This window comes from Anomalospiza imberbis, chromosome 9 (assembly GCF_031753505.1).
Source record: "Anomalospiza imberbis isolate Cuckoo-Finch-1a 21T00152 chromosome 9, ASM3175350v1, whole genome shotgun sequence".
Classification (NCBI taxonomy): Eukaryota; Metazoa; Chordata; class Aves; order Passeriformes; family Viduidae; genus Anomalospiza; species Anomalospiza imberbis.
The window spans coordinates 8,944,739-8,966,052 of record NC_089689.1 but is presented as its reverse complement, the minus strand read 5'-3'; the positions used below and the strand labels follow the sequence as shown (position 1 = coordinate 8,966,052).

The window sequence follows — 21,314 nt, the reverse complement described above, 5'->3', positions numbered from 1 at the left end:
TGGGCTCATGGGCTCAGTGGAACTGCAGGCAGGACTCTGAAATCGTTTCCTCTGAGAGCACATTGAAATTACACAGGGAATTTCCCTGTTTCTCCCAACATAACTCTTTTACACAGAACAGTGGGAAGAGTAATTTTAGGGTTTTTTATCCACCATCTGTGCTGGCAAGTCCAGATTTATCCACTACTGATTGTGCAGCAGGTGCTGTGAAGAAGTGAGTGTAGGTTCTCTTTAAAATGCCATGTCTAAAGCTCTGTATCCAGCAGCTGTAATGCAGGACATGTCAGACTGTTGACATGTTCATTTTTGGTTTTCTTCCTAATAGGTGGATGTTTTTCTGAATGTGGAACATTTAAAAGAAGAAATTGAGTTTTTGAAGAACACATACAAGACAAAAGCACTATTGGGTGCTAGAAAGACTTCTTCAAATTATTTTCAAGTACAGGAAGACGGTAGTAACATCTCATCTCAAACCTACAGTGAAAATGTGAAGCTGCTGATGGCATGGGTTAATGCTGTTTGTAGATTTTACAATATCAAGGTAAATAGTTTTGTGTACACTTCCACAAGTACACCCTGTGCTGTTGTAAATCTTTACAGAGTTCTTCAAACCATCAAATATGCAGTAGAAGTCAATGGTAATTATTTGTAATCTTCTGGACTTTGTTTAAGCTGATTTGAAATAACCATTGTTCTGCGAGTTTAGCTGCACCTCTCTTTTTAAACAAATTTGAGCAAAAATTTTCCCCTTCCAATTAGTCTTGTGCATAAAAATGCTTTTTAAAAGTTGAACATTTTTTGCTGGAATGGGAATTGTTTGTGGACTTTAACTGAGCCTTCATTTTAAAAGTATTTGTGCATAGAATTTCCAGTGTTTATAAAAACTATGAACACTAAATTAATTTTTGGAATAAGGTCAGTACATCTCCTCAGAGATGTTTGTTTAGAAGGGATATGTTTGCTCATTCCAAGATGGGAAGCTCTGGTCAGAGACCTGATTCTGGTCAGAATACAGTAGCATCTGCTAGTCTTTCTGAAGAGTAAAACAGAGCTTTTAGGACTGATGCAAATTCAGAACTTATTTGCATTGAAAACCTAGTGTACAGGTATCTATAGGAGTTTATTTGGGATCCTGCTGTAGAAAGATTGGTTTCATAAATGTTTCCCTTGTAGATTCACTGTATAATGAGTCACACCTCTTTTGTTTCTGGGCTCTCACAGCTGTATGTCACTGTACAGTAAATGTTCAAAGGAAGCACTAGCTACTTAAATTTTTTTGTTAAAAATTAATTTGCACTTGGTGACATTTAAAGGTACAAGAGAAGATTTCTATATCCAGTTTATACCAATTGACTAATACAAAAATTCAAGGCATTTGTATTTTATTTAACAGGTGGAAAACTTCACAGTGTGTTTCTCAGATGGCAGAGTATTATGTCATTTGATTCATCACTATCACCCCTGTTACATGCCTTTGGAAGCTGTGTGCCAACGAACAACTCAAACAGTGGAATGTTCAAGAACTGTTACAGTGGGACTAAACTCTTCCTCCTCATCTGAGTCTGACACTTCTCTAAATGTTGTGGAAGAAACATTTGATCAAAGTGAGTTATTTGATGTACAGAAGTTCATGTTAAATATATTTCTTTGTACAATTTGATTTGACTAATGTTTTGTCTTTACAAAGCTGTAACTCCTTCAGTCCTATACAAGGAACTCCTGGACAATGAAAAGCAAAACTTCCAGCTGATCAATGCTGCAGTTTCTGACCTAGGCGGGATACCAGCAATGATTCATCACGCAGACATGTCAAATACAATTCCTGATGAGAAGGTAAAATGCCTTTAGAGTTGATAGAGATGTGTTCTGCTCTCATGTGAAGGTGTTCTGCTCTTTTGTAGAGCCCTTACCCTGCTGTGTTGTGTGTTTCTCTAGGTTGTTATCACCTACCTGTCATTTCTGTGTTCGCGCCTTCTCGACCTTCGCCAAGAAACTCGAGCTGCACGATTAATTCAGGCTGCTTGGAGGAAGTACAGGCTGAAAAGGGAACTGAAACTCTCTCAGGTACTCTTTGCTTTTCATAGCTTCTACATTAAGAAAAAAAAAAGAATATAAATTCAGTGGAAAATACAGATTTGTTGGACTAATATTGGCATTTAAACTAATGAGTGCCATTTCTGTCATCAAATTATGTGGCATTCTTGGTGGTGTAATCTACTAAACTCCTCTTTTAGACTTCTGAAGTAATTACAGGTGTTTAGTAGCTACTGTTCTTTTTTGTGTGTCACCCCTTAAACTCTTCTCCCAATATTTCAAATATAAAATAGTTGTACTGCTTCCTTAAAACTAAAGGAGTAGTTAATTCCTATTAATGTCTATAAGACGAGAGGAGTAATTTAAACTTCTGCATGGATTTACTATTTTTGTTAAGGACCTAAGCTTCAGCAATCTTTTGAATTGAATTTCATGAGTTCTGATGTTCAGTATCTTGATTTTCTGGTAGTTATACCAGATTTAGTGAAGGTTTTAAAACTATGACACCTTAAGGTTGATTAATGCCAACACTGTGTCTTGCTGGGTTACATATTGGTGTTGGAACAGTGTTCAAGTGAAATATTCTGAGAATCTGTGGTGTAGAAAGGGACAGAGGTTCTATTTAGGCTTTTTCTTCTCCAGTTTCTTTACTGCATAAAATCTACACAACCTTAACAATGATGACAAAACAGTCCCTTTACAACTCTTTTGAAATAACTAATAGTACAGGTGCTGGTGGAGGAGAAGGAATCAAAACCAAAATCCTTTAAACATTCGCAGGCATTATTTTTATTAATTAATCTTATTGTGTGCATATGTAGTATAACTTTATGAAATTGATGTAGATAGTTATTCAGATCAAAACATTGAGTGAAAATTCCATAGCTAATGTTCAGTGGAAATTTATTCTTTGTAGGAAAGAGACAGAGCTGCTCGGATAATTCAAAAATCTGCAATGAACTTCTTGGCTCGCCGGCGCATCCTGAGGAAAAAGAAGGCAGCCATTTTCATCCAGAAGCACTGGAGAGGATACTTGGCCAGGATGACTCTCTTCAATCTGAAAAAGGCAAAACTGGAGGAAGCCAGAAATAAATCTGCCACAGTCATTCAGGTAATACAATCTAAAGCAAGATTACACAGCAAGGGAACCCCTTGAATCCTCTAAGAAAGAGTCTTGCTAAGGTCCAGTTGCTGCTTGCAGCAATTAATGCTTTCATGAAATGTAATTTTTTGAAATTATTTTTCCTCCCTTTGAGAGGTTTAGTAAGTTTTTCCCTCCAGGGAGAAGGGATGGTAATGTGCTATTAAATTAGCAATTATTCCTTCTTGGTGAATATTTTGGAGTACCATAAGCATTAAAACACAGGGCGTTAAGCATTTATATAAGGACTGATGAGATTGTGTTGGTTTTCTTCTTTGCAGCTGCTGAACGTTACTTCAAGAAGCTTTAAATTTTTTTTTAAATTATTCTCCTAGTGTTATGTTGCCTGCAGTGGCCACATTCAGAGTGGCAGACATGGGAATGGTAGTTTGGGCAGTTAATTTAGTTTCTCAAGATACTTTCACCACCATTACCCAAAGATAAATATTTCACTCCTAAGACTTTTCATAATGGATTTTAAAGAATCACTGATTTATCAGATAGTGTAAAAGGGAATCTGCTGTTGTCAGGGTAAATTGAAGCTTTTCCCAGAATTGAAAATGCTTAAAAACCATTTAGCTTTTGCTTTTTATTCTTTCTTAAAAATAGATTTCTGGATTTGACTTCCTAGGAAGTAAGAGCCAGAGATGAGTTTAGTTGGTTAGAGCATGGCACCAATATGTCAGGGTTTGATCCTGGTATGGGCCATTCAGTCAAGTCTAGGACTCAATCCTTGTGGGTGCCTTCCTGTCGCAGTTGAGGTGGATGCGGCTCGACACACCAAAGTTCCTACGGCAACAGCGAATTTTATTGAGTACGGTTCCCTTTTGTATGGCTTTCAAAAACCCGCGTGGTTGGTCCTCATTGGCTGGATTTGGTTACACCCAGCTCACTGGCCAATGGCTGCCTGTGTCTGTGCTCATCGGGGATTGGCTGCTGTCTCTTGTTGGAATTTGAATCTCCCGGTTCCCAGTGCCTTTTCCTAGGGATGCTTACTTCTTTTCCCGAACAGCATAGATTGATCCAGTTCAAATTAGGGTTATCTATGACTGTGAGGCCTCCAGGGCAGCTGTTAGCCATCACACCTTCCAACTCAGAATACTCTGTGGTTCTGATAAGTATAGAAATAGCAAATCTTAAAAAGTCTGAAGATGACAGTCCTCATCCACGCTTAACATACTATTAAGAAAATACTAAGTTTTTTTCCTTTTTTTACCTGCAGGCTTATTGGAGGAGATACTTTGCAAGGAGAAGATACTTACAGCTAAGACACTGTGTTATTTTTGTACAAGCGAGGATAAGGATGGTGAAGTCTGTTGCTGCATATAAACAAATTGTTTGGGCTACAGTTACAATTCAGAGACATCTGCGTGCAACTAAGTTGGCAAAAACAGATCGACAAAGATACCAAATCCTAAAGTCTTCAGCACTTACTATTCAGTCTGCATTCAGAAGATGGAGAAAATACAAAATTCAGCAGAAAATTAAAGCAGCTTTTGTGATTCAGAGTTATTTCCGAAAATGGCAATCTTCAAAACTGGCTAAGAGAAGGAGGGCTGCCCTTGTCATACAGTCTTGGTACAGGATGCACAGAGACCTGAAGCAGTATCTACATGTTAAGCAAAATGTTATCAAGATTCAGGCTTGGTACAGGTGTCAGCTGGCCAGACGTGTTTACCAGGAACACAGGGCAAAAATAGTGACAATTCAGCAGTATTACAGAGCTTATAAACTAGGCAAAGGTGAGAGACAATGTTATTTGCAAAAGCGTGCAGCAGTGATAGTTCTCCAAGCTGCTTTTAGGGGCATGAAGGCACGAGAGCTGTACAGACAAGCAAAAGCAGCATGTGTTATTCAATCACTGTGGAGAATGAAACAAGAGAAACAAAGATTCCTGCAGTTAAAAAAATCTGTTACTACATTGCAGTCACACGTGAGAAAATACCAACAAGTCAAAAGGTACAAAGAGATTAAAAATGCTGCTTCTGTAATTCAAACCCGGTATAGGGCACACATGGCCGCTAAAAAAGCAGCTGCTGCTTTCCAGAGGGTGCGCCTGGCTGCCATTGTTCTCCAGTCTGCCTACAGAGGGATGCAAGCCAGGAGACAGGCTTGTATACTGAGATCTGTGATCAAAATTCAGTCCGGTTTCCGTGCTTATGTCGTTCGGAAGAGATTTAAAAACTTGAGAGATGCCACAGTGAAGATTCAAGCTCTTGCAAAGATGAGGCAAGTCCGTAAGCGTTACTGTGCACTGAGAGAAGCAGTGCTTTATGTCCAGAGAAGGTATCGTTCTCGGAGACATGCTCTTCAGTTTAAAGAGGATTATAGGAAATTGAAAAGAGGTTGCATAAGAATTCAGGCTCTAGTTCGAGGCTATCTTGTGAGGAAACAAATACAAAGGTGGAGGGAGGCTGCAATATTACTTCAGGCCTGCTACAGAATGAAAAGGGACCGGCAACGGTACTTAAGCATCTATAGTGCTGCCACTGTCATTCAACAACGTTATCGTGCCTGCAAAAAGACCCGGTGTCACAGGCAGGAGTTCTTGCAAGTTAGAAAAGCAGCTGTGTGCTTACAGGCAGCCTACAGGGGCTATAAAACACGCAAAAAGCTCAAACTTGAATGCAGGGCTGCTATTAAAATTCAGACTGCTTTTAGAACTCATGCTGCACGAGTGAAACACAAGGCAATGGTTCAGGCCTCCATTGTGATTCAGAGGTGGTACAGAAATTGTAAGGGTGGCAAGAGACAAAGACTGAACTTCTTAATGACAAGAGCAGCAGTGCTTTCTTTACAAGCAGCTTTTCGTGGCTGGAGGGTGCGAAAGCAGATTCAAAGACAGCATGTTGCTGCTACTAAGATACAGTCTACCTTCAGGAAATTCATGGCTATGAAGAAGTTCAGGCTCGTGAAGCATGCTGTGCTAACCATCCAAAGGCATTACAGAGCCACGGTTCTAGGCCAGAGACAACAGCAAGAATACGTTCAGCTGCGAAATGCTGCAGTGCGTCTTCAGGCACTGTGGAGAGGGAGAGCTGTGAGAAAAACCATTCAGAAGAAACATCATCTTGCAACAATTATTCAATCCTATTACAGAAGGCACATAAATCAACTAAAATACAAGAAACTAAGACAGGCCACTTTGGTGATTCAGAAATACTACAGAGCCTACTGTATGAAAAAAACCCAACGTTTAATTTATCTAAAAACCAAGGCAGCTGCGTTAGTCTTGCAGTCTGCTTACCGTGGGATGACTGTGAGGAGACAACTGAACAAACTAAACAGAGCTGCTACAACTATACAAGCTGCCTTCAAATCTTACTTGGTCAAGAAGGAATATGGAAGACTTAGATCTGCAGCTATAGCCATTCAAAGGCGTTACCGTGCAGTTACTCATGCTAAATGTCAAAGGCAGAGGTATTTGTCTTTAAAAAGAGCCACGGTCCAAGTGCAGGCGATTTACAGAGGTGTAAGAGTGAGACGACAGGTTCAGTGTATGCACCAAGCAGCTGTTTGCATCCAAGCCACGTTTAAGATGTATTGCATAAGAATCAAGTATCGGTCAATGAGAATGGCAGCAATAAGAATTCAAAGGCAATACAGAGCATTTTGTTTAGGTCAAGTACAACGCAAAAAGTATTTGGAACTAAAGAAGTCTGTTATTATCCTCCAGGCTGCTTGCAGAGGCATGAAAGTCCGACAAGACTTAAAAACTATGCACCAGTCAGCAGCAATAATCCAGTCCTATTATCGGATGCACAAACAACAGAGGAATTTCAGAAAGTTGTTGCTTGCAACGAGGCAGATTCAGCAGTGGTTCCGTGCTTGTAAGGAGAGAGATGCACAAGTTCACAAATACATGGTTATGAAAAATGCTGTACTGCACATCCAGGCTGTGTTCCGTGGTAGGAAAACAAGAAGACTTCTCAGAACCATGAATGAATCAGCTGTGATTATTCAAAGAAGGTTTAGAACTTTCCTTGAAAGAAAACGTTTTCTTTCCATTAAGTCAGCTGCTGTTGTAATTCAGAGAAAATACAGAGCAACAAAAATAGCAAATATTCAGCGTCAAAAATATCTCTCTCTCCTTAATGCTGCTGTTATCATACAGTCTGCTTATAGAGGATTTATGGTAAGGAAAAAAATTCTGCAAATGCATCAAGCTGCTACAGTTATTCAAGCAATGTTAAGAATGCATAAAATTTACACTTCTTATCGCACACTCAGGCTTGCTTCAGTAATCATACAGCAACGTTACCGAGCTTACAGGGAAGGGAAGCGTGAGAGAGAAAAGTACTTAAAACTGTACAACTCTGTTTTAGTTCTTCAGGCTGCCTACAGAGGAATGAAAATGAGATGCTTCCTGAAGAGACAACGTGAGGCAGCACTTACAATACAGAGAAACTACCGAATGTATAGGCAGTACTGTCATTACAGAAGAGTTCAATGGGCAGCCCAGCTAATACAGAGGAGGTACAGAGCCCACAGGCTCAGGAAAATTGCTGTAGAGCATTACACTTCATTGAAGAAAGCAGCAACTTGTATCCAGAGGGCTTTTCGGGACATGCGAGTGAGAAAACAACAGCAAGAAATGCACCGTGCTGCAACTGTGGTTCAGAAAAACTTTAAAGCCTTCAGAGAACGTCAGAGATATCTCTCTCTTAAAGCAGCTACTCTTGTCTTTCAGAGAAGGTACCGAGCTTTGGCTCTGGCAAGGCAGCATGCTTTGGAATACCACTCTCTCCGCAGAGCTGTTATTCACATCCAGGCTGTGTACAGAGGTGTCAGGGTGAGGAGGAGTCTCAAGCACATGCATTCAGCTGCCAGGACAATACAGGCAGCCTACAGAATGCTCAGGGATAGAAAGGCCTATCAGAATATGAGAACTGTAGCTATGCTTATACAGAACTACTACCGATCCTATTTGAAAGGAAAGAACCAACGCAAGAAGTATCTGACACTGAAGAATTCCGTTCTTGTTATTCAAGCAGCATACAGGGGCATGAGGGCAAGGCAGGAACTGAAACTCCTGCATGTTTCAGCAGTTGTAATACAGTCCAGCTATCGCATGTATGTACAACGTAGGTGTTACAAACAGCTGTGCTGGGCTGCCACGGTCACCCAGCAGAGGTTCAGGGCCAAAATGGCAAGAGAAGCTGCCATGAGAAATTATGCTGAAACAAGAAAGGCTGTCATTTGCCTTCAAGCTGCTTTTCGTGGTAGGAAAGCCAGGCAGTTGTATAAAGCCAATGCTGCTGCACGGCGCATTCAATCGTTCCTACGAATGTGCGTGGAGAGGAGACGCTTTCTTGCGCAGAAATCAGCAGCAGTAACGATCCAGTCCTTGTTCCGATGCCGAAGAGCCCGGACTCGCTATGCACTGCTCCGGAGCTCAGCAGTTGCTGTTCAGAGGTGGTACAGATGGTGTCTCAGGGCTCGTGCACAGAGGGCACAGTACTTGGCTCAAAGACAAGCCATAGTAGTTATTCAGTCTGCCTTCCGAGCTATGAAAGCAAGAAAAACAGCAAGGCAGCTACAAGCCGCAAGAAAGATTCAGTCTTTTCTTCAGATGGCTCTGCAGCGTAGAAGATACATCCAACTCAGAGCAGCAGCTGTTACATTGCAGTCCTATTACTTAATGCATAAATGTAAGTCACAGTATATGAGCTATAAAAGAGCAGCAGTTGTCCTGCAGCGGCACTACCGATCCCACCTGATTGTCAAGCAGCAGAGAATGGCTTACTTACAAACCCGGAGGAACGTTGTCCTTGTGCAGGCCACGGTCAGAGGATACATCGAAAGGAAGAGGTTTCTCAAAATGAAAGAAAGCACAATTAAAATTCAGGTACTTCTGAATGAATAGTACTGAGATTTGGGTGTTTTGTTTTTCATTTGGAGGTATTTTAAAGATTTACTGTTTTTGCAAACCACAGTTTAAAACTAAATAGAATCAGTTTCTGAAGTGTACTACAGGGCAGATATATAAAGCTTACTACCACAGTACACACAAATAAGGTTGTTTAAGACAACTGAATTTCACCTCTAAATATTAGTGGCTTAATGAATGTTTTCTTTGATGGGAATATGAATGAAAGCTCTCTTCACAAGAAGGGCACTGGTAGTGGGTATAAAATGACATAAATGGCAAAAAACCACAATTGCTACATTCCCAAGGACTCGTATTTAGGAAGGTGTGAGTAAATCAATCATGCTAGTCTTCCTAGGTTTGCTAATTGACCCTAGACTAATCAAAGTGCCTAATTGACCTTTTGAAGAGGAAAGTAAGGAGGGAAATTCCTCCAAATCAAGGAAGAAAGGGGAATTATTATCTCTCATAATAATTTGTGGCCCTGAGAAGCCTGATCTGATGGGTATCCCTGCCCATGTTGGGTGGGTTGGAACTAGACCATCTTTAAAGGTCCCTTCTAACTCAAACTATTCTAGGATTCTATATGAATGTCTTAGGTTGGTTTTAATCTCTTGTTGGAGACCACATGCTCTACTTAACTAATAGAAATCAGATGTGCTTTCCTCACCTCCATGTTTTGAGGGGATTGGTACCTGCTTAGTTATTTTCTGAATATTTAAGTTATACAGCCTGAACAGTATAAGGATGGTTACTTTCCTTAAAAGGTAGAGAAAAATAATTACTTTTGACATTGGAAATATGTTTATTTAATTGTTGTTTTTATAGCAAGCCAGTGAGTACAGCTGTACATAGAAATATGCAAACATTCCCAGCTGATATGATGCAAGTGATGAAATACTCAAAGTTTGTCTTTTTCTTTGAAGGCCTCTTTCCGTGGATTTATTCAGAGACAGAAATATCTTCTGTGCAAATTTTCTGCTGTGTTAATACAGCAGCACTACAGAGCCCATCGGATGCGAAATATTGATCAACACAGATTCCATCAAATGAAAAAAGCTGCTATCACAATTCAGGTAATCAAAAAAGTGGGTTTTTTGAGTGTTTGTTTGGGATTTTTAATATTTTGTATTTGTTTCTTCACAATATAGTTATTTTTGCAGACTAATATTAAAGAGTAGCATTTGTGGTATTTCCCTGAATATGTTTCACTTGCTTTTGAAAACATCTTCTAGTTGTGAGAACTTAACTATTTGTAGTATTTTAGAGATAGAAATCCCAAAAATCGTTCCTGTTAATGTGATATTTTTCTTTTTAATTTTGTTCATTCCATTAACAGTTGTGATTTTTTTTTAAATTTTTATTTCTCTAATAGGCAGCATACAGAGGTTATAAAGCCAGGCAGTGGGTTAGCAAAATGAGAGCAGCACGAGTCATCCAAGCCTGGTTCCGAGGTCACAAGGCACGGAAGGAATATGTGTCTGTGCTCAGAGCTACCCTTGTTATCCAGAGTCACTTCAGAGCCAAACAGCTGCGGACTCGGTAATACCCAATCTGAGATGCATCACTCCACTTTTCAAAGCTTTTGTTATGTAATGCTTTAGTGCTGCACTGCACTCTTTAGAACTCTTCAGGTTCTCAACCTCTGCCCCTTCAGCATCCTTGTAATGTGTGTGAGTATAACCCTATTGGTGCAGGTGGGGTTGCTCTTTTGCACAAGATTTTCATTGCATTTAATTGTTTTCCTGGAATGGAAGCTCCTTCACAAGTTTAAATTATGTGTATTGGGGCTTTAGAAAGAGTAGGCCTTGATCTTTTTTTCACTTCTCTCTTTTGCAAGAAAAATATTCTGGATATTGTTAAAATTCCAGCATACAACTTGTAGGTTGAAAATCTATGTCATTTTAATCCACAATGGAATAGTTAAACTGGTTTATGTTTATTTTACTGTAAGATCAGCCTGGTACCTCATCTCCTTCTGAACTGTCCCATGCCAGTAGCAGTAGAGGATGCTGTTCAGTGATGCTCCCTTAGCGTCCCTGCTTTTTAAACATCCCTGTCTATTCCTGTTATTATCCTTTGTATGTCAGTCTGGCCCATGCCTTTCAAACTGCTGTGTTCCTCCCCAGCCTCCTTTGTCAGTAAGTTAGGGCAATACCTCCTATGGGAAACCAGAAATTTTCTTCTGTTTAAACCAGTGTTGTTGGCTATTCCCATTTTCTGATGTTCCAAGATCTAGTTGAGAACAGCTGTGCTTTCCCAATATCTATCTTAATGATTTCATAAACCATCACTGTTTTCTTACTCAAAAATGCATTTCCATGTTAGGTTTTTGAAAATGAAGTCCTGTGCCCTTACCATTCAAAGAGTCTGGAGAGCAACCCGTGCTGCGCGAAGGCTTCGGCAGCAGTTTCTGGCAACCAGGAGTGCTGCAGTCAAGATTCAGTTGGCGTACAGGCAGTACAGGGCCAGGAGACTTCTAAGAGAGGTATGTTTGCACTTGCACTCTGATGTGTCATGGTTGCATGAAAAGTTTTCAATGTATTTGAGTGATTTTTGTCATCAGTGTGCAGGAGCATAGAAAAGGTGGAACCTGAGCGAAGATTATTCAAATAAAAGGTGTTCAATCTCCAAAATATGAAATATCCTTTTTTGCTTTAAGCAACAGGGTTGATTCTTAATTTTGAACAGTTCCAGTTGTTGAATTATCCCTCTATATACAGATACCAAAATAAAATGCCAAATTTTCTGCTGGCTTTATTGCTTGCAAAAGATTAAGCCCATATTTTCACCCCATTTAGGTAAATGAAAAGACCTTCCAAACTGTGAAAATGCATTTTATACTAACTGCTACTCTATGAGTTTACTTGTACTTCTTATTCCATTTTTGTTCTTATGATGGAAAAAAGCCCCTAGAACTAAAAATAAATGTATATTGGTCCTGATATGAATGAACACATTTTAATTATCAATGCATTCTTTAGTATCTTTTTCAGAAGCACCAGGCTGCACGTCTGATCCAGAACACATATAGAGGTTTCAAGGCAAGAAGGAAATTTGTTCAACAAAAAGCTGCTGCTGTCATTATACAAAAACATCTGCGGGCTTGGCAGGAAGGCAGGCTTCAATTTATGAAATACAATAAGACTAGAAGAGCTGTCATTAAACTGCAAGCATTTATCCGGGGTTATTTAGTCAGGAAAAAGGTTGGTATAATTCAAATTAAAACTTTGCTTTGGATGTAAAGTATCTCTAGAGCTGTTTTACCATTAATTCTGACTGGCAAGGAGAGGAAAACTTGATTTATTGGTGTTGAAATTAAGTTATTGTTGGTAGCTTTGAGTATTGGTTGGGATCAGAATAGATCAAACACAGTTTGAGCCTTTTCTTACAATTCTTTAGAACTAAAGTAGATTTTCACTGTTGGGTGTTGTTTTAGCTTCTGAGATCTTTGTGGCTTACCTATAATTGATAATTCTGCACACATAGGCTTGCAGTGAAATTGTTCTCTGCCATATATTGATGATGGTTCTTACAACCACTTCTGTGTTACCATTTAAATTAGAGACCTAGTACTGCAGAGTGGTAGCTTACTTCTGTTCTGAGGTGATTTTCATTATCTAATATTATATTGCTGTGGACTATGTTCTTTGTGTGGACATTCAGCTTCAGAGTATGAAAATTAATGATGTTCCCCATTTTGTTTTTCTTCTACAGATTTCAGAACAGAAACAAAAGAAGAGACTTCTTTATTTTGCAGCAGCTGCATATCATCATATCTCTGCAATTAAAATTCAAAGGGCCTACAGAATTCACCTCACCTTAAAACTTGCACAAACCCAGATCTCATCTGTTCTTACAATACAGGTTGGTCTGATTAAGGCTGAATGATTTGTGTAATAGTCTAACTTGTTTTCTAAGAGCTAAGCTGTAGCACTAAGACAATGTAGTTCCTTCACATGTGAAAATAAAGCTAATTTTTGGAGACTATGATTTATTAAATAATGCTGCTTATACACAGCTAAGCAAGCTCTGGAGGCTTAAACATTTTAAAGCTGAGAATGGATAGGAAAGTTTGTTTCCTTCAGACTGTCAAGCTTGCTAAAGAAATCTGAGTGCTGTCTTAGCCTATTTCTATATATCCTACTGGAGGTAGAAAAGATCAGACACAACAACCTGTAGGGTTTGTGAAATGTAGAGCGTCTCCTTACATGAACAATCCCTTGGGATACTGTGATTTATTTGGTTGGATGCTTCTGATCTGCCAGTGGTATCAGAGCCGGTGTAGGTTGCAGCATTTTAATAAAACAAGGTTTTACTTATCTAAGAACAAGATCAAAATGAGGTCTGTATTGCAGCATTACCAAATTTTTAAAATTATTTGCAGGTCTCCAAATTGGCCATTAGCTTAGTTCCAGTATGGGAAATCAGCACTGGATAAATGGAGAGGCTGAAATGGGAGCTTTGAAATAGCTGTTCTCTGGTCAAGGATGTCATGGCAAACTTTGCCCTACACTTCTCCATATATACAAATCTGTTCTTTCTCCCTGTAAGATAGATTTTCCCTTTAGGGCAAGAGAGAATGGATGGAAAAGGGTTTTTTTGCTCTGATTTGGCACACAGTACCCTGTCTCCCTTCTTTCTTTGTAGAAGGGAAGAAACAAAGCTGGGAAATGAGGAAAGTGGAATGGTGATTCTCCTTAAAAGCCAGCCAAGAGAGAACTCCTAGCCCATAGTAATGCTGGACACAAGTATGAATTGGGAGAGTTACATATTTTATCTTTTGGTCAGCCCTGAAGTGGTCAGACAGTCGGTCTGGATGATCACTGTAGGTCCCCTCTAACTGGAAACCGTTCTATCTATCCCCTCCTCTACCCTTCTCTCCTCAGAATGCTTCTCTAGTGCGTCAAGGGACATAGAGGCTGGATATTAGGAAAAAGTTTTTTAGAGAAAGGGTGATAAAGTTCTGGAATGGTCTGCCTGAGGAGGTGGTGGAGTCACCACCCCGGATGTGTTTAAAAAAAGACTGGATGTGGCATTCGTGCCATGGTTTAGTTGAGGTGCTGGGGCATGGGTTGGACTCGATTATCTTTAAGGTCTCTTCCAACCCGGTCATTCTGTGAAAATTCCTAGTTAAGATTTCATTCTGCAGTCTTGCATTTCAGCTACCCAAGGCCAATCAGAGTCATGGAGCTTATTTATGACTGGTGATGTTTATAGTGCCTGTATCTATCAAAGCTCGTGTTAAAACACTCACTTTTTATCAGTGCTCATTTAGGATGCGAAAAGGGACCGTAGGGGAAGAGTTTTAAATAAACAGAAGGGTGCTTTCATTTTAAACAGAGCTGGTTCCGAGCAAAATTGCAACGAAGGCGATTTTTACGAGATTACCGAAGAGTCGTTGGGCTACAACGCGCGCTTCGAGGCTGGCTGAAGCGCAGGAACGAGGCAGCGACCGTGATCCAGAGAAACGCGCGCGCATTCCTCGCCCGCAGGCGCAGGAGGAGACTGGCAGCGGGAATAATCAAATTTCAGGTAAATGCCTCTTGTAAGAAAATAACAGGTTTGGGTTTCTTTATTTTTATTAGCTGCTTTTTTTCTCATGGGTTTTTGGGGAGAGGAAAGATCTTTGCTTTGGTTGATGACTTTATCAGTGAAATTGCAAGCCAAGTCAGCTTTGGTTTGGCCATGAAGGCTGAAGGCAAACAGATCATGAAGGAATACTGAGCACATAATGGTTGAGATGACTTAGTGGGTGTGTGTGTGGACTGAATATGCATGGATTTCTTTGCCTTTTGTCTTCAAAAGTCCAGTATTTGAAGATAAAGATAAAAAACACGGAGTGTTAATGACTTGAAATTGAATAGCCAAGGTAATTCAGTATTTTGTCAGACTTGTGTAAAACTCATTAGGAGTGGTGATGGAAGTTCAGTTGTCTTGTCTCTCCTTTACAACTTTTTCTCTTTGTGGAATTCCTCTTCTGTAGGCATTGTGGAGGGGATATTATTGGAGAAAGATGACTGACACAGCAAAAACCAGAGCTTTAAGACGCAGTTTAGAAAAGGCCAATGAAAAGAGCAGAGAAGAAAACAAGCTGGGTAACAGAACTGCAATTGCAATTGACCACCTTCTAAAATACAAACATCTCTCCTACATTCTTGCAGCACTAAAGCATCTTGGTAAGTATTTTGTTTTAGTATAACTGATGGATTTTCAGAATGATAAAAACTGGATTTTTTCAGCTGATGAGAGTTCATAATGATATTTAGGCTTTCTGCATGGCTATAAAATGTGAGTGTTAGAGGGTATAATGGAGGGTTTTCCAGACTAAAATTAGATTATTGATTTAAGAACAATATTTAAATGGTTATGTAGAGAAAGGAAATCCTGTATGATTGCTCTAATTTTTCTGTCAGTCCTGGTAGTGCTATACCTAACATAAGTTTATTATCATTTTTACTATCAGTATATGTTCTCTGTGGATTATTTTGTCTTCCTAATTTTTACTCCAGCATATTAATACTATTGCTTTAAAAACACTTAAATCAATAATTGCAGTTTTTACTTTGCACTTTTACTTAAAAATAGAGAAAATCCTAGTTTGTAATTATTTTGCTTGAACTTCGGAGTTTTGTTTTCTCTGTTTGTTTTTCTTTTATTATTTTAGAGGTGGCTACCAGGCTGTCCCCACTGTGTTGTGAAAATATGGCCCAGAGCAGAGCAATCTTCAGTGTTTTCCTTCTGATTCGAAGCTGCAACCGGAGTGTTCCATGCATGGATGTGATCAGATACTCAGTTCAGGTTCTGCTCAATGTTTCAAAGGTAAATTGAATGTTTTCTTTAGCAGGTTTATAAGCAATAGGCTACTTTATTGTAGTGCTTGTTTATCCACAAAATTTCTGAATAAATCCAGAGCAACAAAAGTAGTAATTTTGAATAAAAATAGGTTCTGATTTTTCACTGTTGTTTTGAAAGCAATCATTTATTTACTTATATGAAGGTTTTTGGTGAAAAAATTATTTCATGGCCTTAAGGCATTGCAAGGTATCACAAATATTTTTAAAATTTCTCTGAAATTATTCTAATTTATTTCTTTATTATAAATATAGAATCAGATTCTATGGGTTTCTAAACAAGGGACGAAGCACAAAAGTCACCTTTTTAGAATCTGTTACAATTGTGTAAATACAGAAGTGATTTGTATTGCTTGGATACCAGTTCAGCTACAAATTTATTCTAAGGGAGAATGTGGGCTTTGCTTTTTCCTCTAACCTCCAAATAGCAACCTGTAAACTAAGGATACTTTAAAGATCTTTCTACAGAAGCTCTCTTGTGTCTTTCTTGTTTAACAGTACGAAAGAACTACTCGAGCAGTTTATGAAGCTGAGAATTCTATAGATACTTTACTAGACCTACTGCAAATGTACAGAGGCAAAGCTGGGGACAAAGTTTCAGAGAAGGGAGGAAGCATTTTCACAAAGACCTGTTGTTTGCTGGCCATCCTTTCAAAGGACTCTAAAAGAGCTTTGGTGAGACCTAAATGTTTTGGGTTTAATGGTTCAATTTAACATACTTTCCTTGCATGTTTTGGTGGTGTTTATAATTTTTTTTCTCTCCCATGCCTGTTATGGCTGTAATATTAATTTCAATGAAACTCTAGTTTTAAAAAACCTGCATTTCCAAGATGGTGAACACACTCATATTTTCTTGATTTAAGCTGCTTTTGAACTTGCAGTATTGACTGTGTGCTGTTTTCACCTTTCCTCAGGAAATCCGAGGCATGCCAAGAACTGTTTCTTGCATCCAGAGCCTCTATAAGCTCACAGCTCGGAAACACAGGATGGATGCAGAGAGAACACTTGTGAAACAGAAAACAAACACTGCCTTAGGTGGGAGCTCCTCTGTTCCAGTAACTCCTCTAAGAATAAAAACAGTGTCAAGGTAAGTGCTTAAAAATTAGTCTTCTATTTCTGCTCTGACATTGAAATATTTTAATGCAAGCCACTCATCTTTTCACAGGATTAAACCAGACTGGGTCTTGAGGAAAGATAACATGCAAGAAGTCGTGGATCCTCTGCAAGCAATTTTGATGGTGATGGACACACTTGGTATTGCCTGCTACTGAAATGTAAATAATGTATAGGAATATGTATTTGTACAGTATGAATGGATAAATGATTTATAAATGGATAAACGATTTATAAAAAAAGCCAGTAAGTGTTAAACTACTGTCTGATATGTTTTTTTTCAGATTGACATTAACATTTTGGTAACTTTTTGTATTGCATACAGTTTTGAAACCCTATTTTGTACTACTACCAAAAGCAATTGTACAATAAAATCAATTAACTGGATTTCACTGGAAATTTCACTGGTGTAGTAATATATTGTTGTCCCACAGCTGTGAATATTACACATAGCCTGGGATTCTTCACTCTGATTAGATATTGTAGAATTCTATTAAAAGCAGTTTTTTTGTTGGGGAGAGTAATCTCTGATCTAGAGGTGTAGAAAGGGAGGCTTGGGCTGTGGATTTCAAAACTGGCTGGTTTTGGGGAGCTTGAGTCTAGTAATGTCATGAGGGATCATGTATGGCAGCAAGAAAAGAAAATATAATTTCTCTGTTTTGTAAACATTGCAAGGTAGTGATGGAACCACATGATGTTGTAAGGGTGAATTTAGAAATTCTGCCCTGACATTTTAAGGGAGGTGATCTGTGAGTTTTGTCTTCCTATCAAGTGAGCAATACATACAAGCATGCATCTCCTCTGGCTGAAGAGATTGTGTTCATCACAGCATCCCTGTTCATTCTGTTCTCTTCTGCATTCTCAGAATTGCATTTTCTCAGAGAAAGGCCAAGATAAAGCAAATTGTAAAATTATACCCTCCTATTCCCAAATTTAAGCATTATATCTCTAATGATGCTAAATCAGCTGATAGTTATTAGTCAGTGATGTGACTGTAAATTGGGTTCTTTTTTTGTTTTTTGTTTTGTTAAAAAAAAATACTTGGAAGAGGCTTGCTGTATTCAACACAACTCAGACAGATAATAATAGTGGCTATGTTGTTCTTGTAAGAAAGTCCAAAATTATGAATATCTATAGCATACAACTGCCTGGTTTACTCAGGGGCTAGGCTGGAGGATGGGGGAATTGTCTATTTCCTCTGATTTCAGCCAAGGTAAATAATGTGCTAACAGAATGCCCTTTAAACTCGGGACTCTGGAAGTTGTGAGGGGAACAGTAATCAGCAAGCTTATATTGTTCCATAAGCTTGTTGCCTGATTTCACTGTAAAATGATAAATTACAGGTGGCAAAGTGTGTCAAATGGAAGTAGAATCCTGCCAGTCTGGTGCTAAGGTATTTGGAGAACTAATACAAATGAAAATAGTTTTTCTTGTGAATTAACTTGTTACAAAATACCATAGACATTAAGGCATTTGTTGAATACCTTTGAAAATTCAGTTAATTATTTACAGAAGTAATACTTAGGGAGTTTTCACAGATTGTGGAAACTGTAGAGGGAGACAGTAAAGAAGATGAGATTTAAAAGCTATTTTATCTTCCTAGTTGTGGTGTGTTCAAGGAAACTCTTTGCAGAAGGTAAATACATTGAATTCTATTGTACATTGAATCTAGCATATGCAGTCTTGGTAACTTAAGTGCAATGTCTTCCATCTCTTTACTGAGTAAACACTGCTTTTTAAATTTAAATACGATTCTGTTGTGACATGGCTGATTCCTGTCTAAGCCTCAAAGCTGTAATATTGAAATGTTCAGCCTTTAGTTCAGAAGAAATTTCTTTAGGAATGGTGTACTATTAGAATATGTACTATTTGGAATTTTGTACTATTAAAAAATTTTATGTCTTGAAGTGTCTTGGGGATTGAAGTATTTTTCAATTTGTTACAAAGCCAAAATAGTTAAATGGAACCTGCAATAGTTAATGTGGGGGGGGCCTGCATTTTTCTATCCCTATTTTCAGCACTAATTTTTTCTTTTGGTTGGGTTTTTTTGGTTGTGGTTTTTTTTTTGTTGTTGTTATGTTTTGTTTTGTTTGGTTGGTTTTTTGTGCGGATTTTTTTTTTTTTTTGTTATTTTGGGGTTTCTTTAAGTAACCTAATGTCATATTCTCTTTAAAAATGTTTTCTCATATTACTGGGAATTGTTGTTTTGTTTTGTTTTTTAATTGCCATTCTGCTTGTAATTTCCTTAATCACCATTGCTTGTTTCTTTTCTGTTGACTGTTCTTAAATTCCTTTTCTTAATCAAGCCTAACTACTATATTGCCTCCTAGCAGCTTGTCCTACTTTTCTGGTAACATTTTCTGAATTAAGGAGCTGAGGCACTGCTAATCTTGACACTTGTCACTGAATTTTACAGTAGGCATTCGTATGTTTGTGCAGGAAAGGGTTCTCATGCTTCTGGGCAAAACAGAGTAAAATAAAGGTGTCCTGCATCAGTTGCCCAGTTCAGATTGGGAAGTTTTATTCTACTGCTGATATTCTTGTGAACCCTAAGAGCAACAGCTGATAGCTGGTAAAACTGTAGTATGTCTTCATTTCAGCAGGTCATAAAAGGCCCTTCATGCTTGTAATTATTCAGAATTTTGTTCTTATTTGAAAGCCTGAATCAGTCAAGATGATATTAGATAAATTAATGCAAAAACATTCATATCTGGGTTGAAATTTTTAGTGGGAAATATATTGATCTTTTTACAGATATACCTTGTGATTTGCCACAGATAGAAAATGGAAACCTTGCCCAGTACTATTACAGTTTCAAAAGTTACTATTTCCCTATGCATAAAGGAAAAAAGCTCTCCTATTCTTGTATGGTTGGTTACACAACTGAAAGTGGGACTCAAGATGGAAGAATAACTTGTACAGCAAAAGGATGGTCTCCAGTGCCACGATGCTACAGTGAGTTAGCTTTATTTATCTCCTCATTGCTTCCAGCAGGAGCATTTCCTGGCTGCTTTTCCTGGGACATATAGGAAAAGAAGCTGCATACAGAAGGGATAAAATGCAATCAATTATTTATGTCAAGACTACATAGGTTTATATATGGAATATTTTGCAATAATACATATTTTAAGCGCATTTACCCATTTATATATTTTTTAATAAGAACATAAAGTTTTCCAGTTTTCTTAGTCTGGGAAAACTATTAGTTTTCCCTTACATGTATAACTTCTTGAGTCTCCCTAGCTCTAGATCCCTTGGCTGTATTCCATGTGGTTACCAGTGGTTTGATGTATTGTTTGATGATTGGAGCAGAGTTTCTTCAATAAGTCAAGAAAATCAGATCAGTATAGCTACAAACCCCTTCTCTTGCTTGCAGAAGAACCAAAATATTCTATTCTTTCTTTCTAACCAAGCTGTCGTCTTTCCTTCAGGAAGATGTACCAAGCCTCTTTTGGAAAATGGCTCTTTTTACAGTACAGAAATGGACTTCAAAATCCATGAGAAATTGCAATACAAATGTAATCCAGGCTACCACACCCCAAGTGGTGCTACTGAAGATACAGTGCAGTGTCAGCCACAAGGATGGTCCTTCCAGCCGAGCTGTACTAAAAAACTTGGTAGTATTCTGTATTCTTCTCCTTTCTAATCTCTTGCAGAAGTATCTAATTCCACTATCCTTGCTGTACCTGTAGGGCCAAACTGCCTCTGACAGGCTGTCATTTGAGTACTCCTAAAGCAGGTTCTCAACTCTACCTCTGGGGAAAAACTTGTCAGGTTTCACTTGCTGCTGGTTTTGTAAAGATATGTAAAATAATACATGTAAAATGATATCTCTAAAATGAATCAGATTAAATCGCACTGTTCCAAATAATTCCATTCCCATACAAACTTCCTGTTCCAAATGATGGGTGGAAAACTTGTGCCAACAACTGCATTTGTAGTTACTCATTATTTTGCCTGGGATTGGCCACTTTTAAGGTGTATCTAAGGGAAACTTTGGAATACTCACAACAAAAAGAGCAGTTAACATCCTGCCTGTGCTTTATTTCTTTGAGAGTCGTGCCAGGTGCCGCGGTTGGAGCACGGCAGCTACTCCGGGGCGGCGCAGGAGGTGCGGCCGAACGGGACGCTGCGCTACCGCTGCCAGCAGGGATTCCGCACCGCGGCCGGCAGCGCCTCGGAGACGGCGCTGTGCCTGGCACACGGCTGGGTGCTTCCCCCCCGCTGCACCAGTACGTCATCCTGGCTGCAAACTCATCGACTGACATGTTAAAATCACCTGCTGCAGGGAGCCCGCCGGGTT

General features: G+C 38.9%; 1 protein-coding gene across 21 annotated transcripts in view; it reads left to right on the top strand.

Annotated features, from left to right (window-relative positions):
* Positions 1-21,314, top strand: part of ASPM (assembly factor for spindle microtubules) — a 39,063-nt gene that overhangs the window by 9,931 nt on the left and 7,818 nt on the right. For 8 of the 21 annotated variants that reach the window (XM_068199568.1, XM_068199569.1, XM_068199567.1 and 5 more), the window contains exons 13-32: positions 326-541; positions 1,394-1,604; positions 1,688-1,833; positions 1,936-2,064; positions 2,951-3,145; positions 4,398-9,023; positions 9,971-10,120; positions 10,420-10,586; positions 11,373-11,532; positions 12,029-12,250; positions 12,762-12,911; positions 14,388-14,579; positions 15,031-15,223; positions 15,712-15,866; positions 16,397-16,573; positions 16,813-16,985; positions 17,064-17,152; positions 18,615-18,647; positions 19,766-19,966; positions 20,443-20,628. In XM_068199568.1, coding sequence (XP_068055669.1) covers positions 326-541; positions 1,394-1,604; positions 1,688-1,833; positions 1,936-2,064; positions 2,951-3,145; positions 4,398-9,023; positions 9,971-10,120; positions 10,420-10,586; positions 11,373-11,532; positions 12,029-12,250; positions 12,762-12,911; positions 14,388-14,579; positions 15,031-15,223; positions 15,712-15,866; positions 16,397-16,573; positions 16,813-16,985; positions 17,064-17,152; positions 18,615-18,647; positions 19,766-19,966; positions 20,443-20,628 — 7,771 coding nt within the window. Of the gene's footprint in view, positions 1-325; positions 542-1,393; positions 1,605-1,687; positions 1,834-1,935; positions 2,065-2,950; positions 3,146-4,397; positions 9,024-9,970; positions 10,121-10,419; positions 10,587-11,372; positions 11,533-12,028; positions 12,251-12,761; positions 12,912-14,387; positions 14,580-15,030; positions 15,224-15,711; positions 15,867-16,396; positions 16,574-16,812; positions 16,986-17,063; positions 17,205-18,549; positions 18,648-19,611; positions 19,638-19,765; positions 19,967-20,442; positions 20,629-21,066; positions 21,244-21,314 lie in introns of those variants that run through there. The other 13 variants (XM_068199581.1, XR_011002072.1, XR_011002071.1 and 10 more) reach the window with 13 other exon arrangements.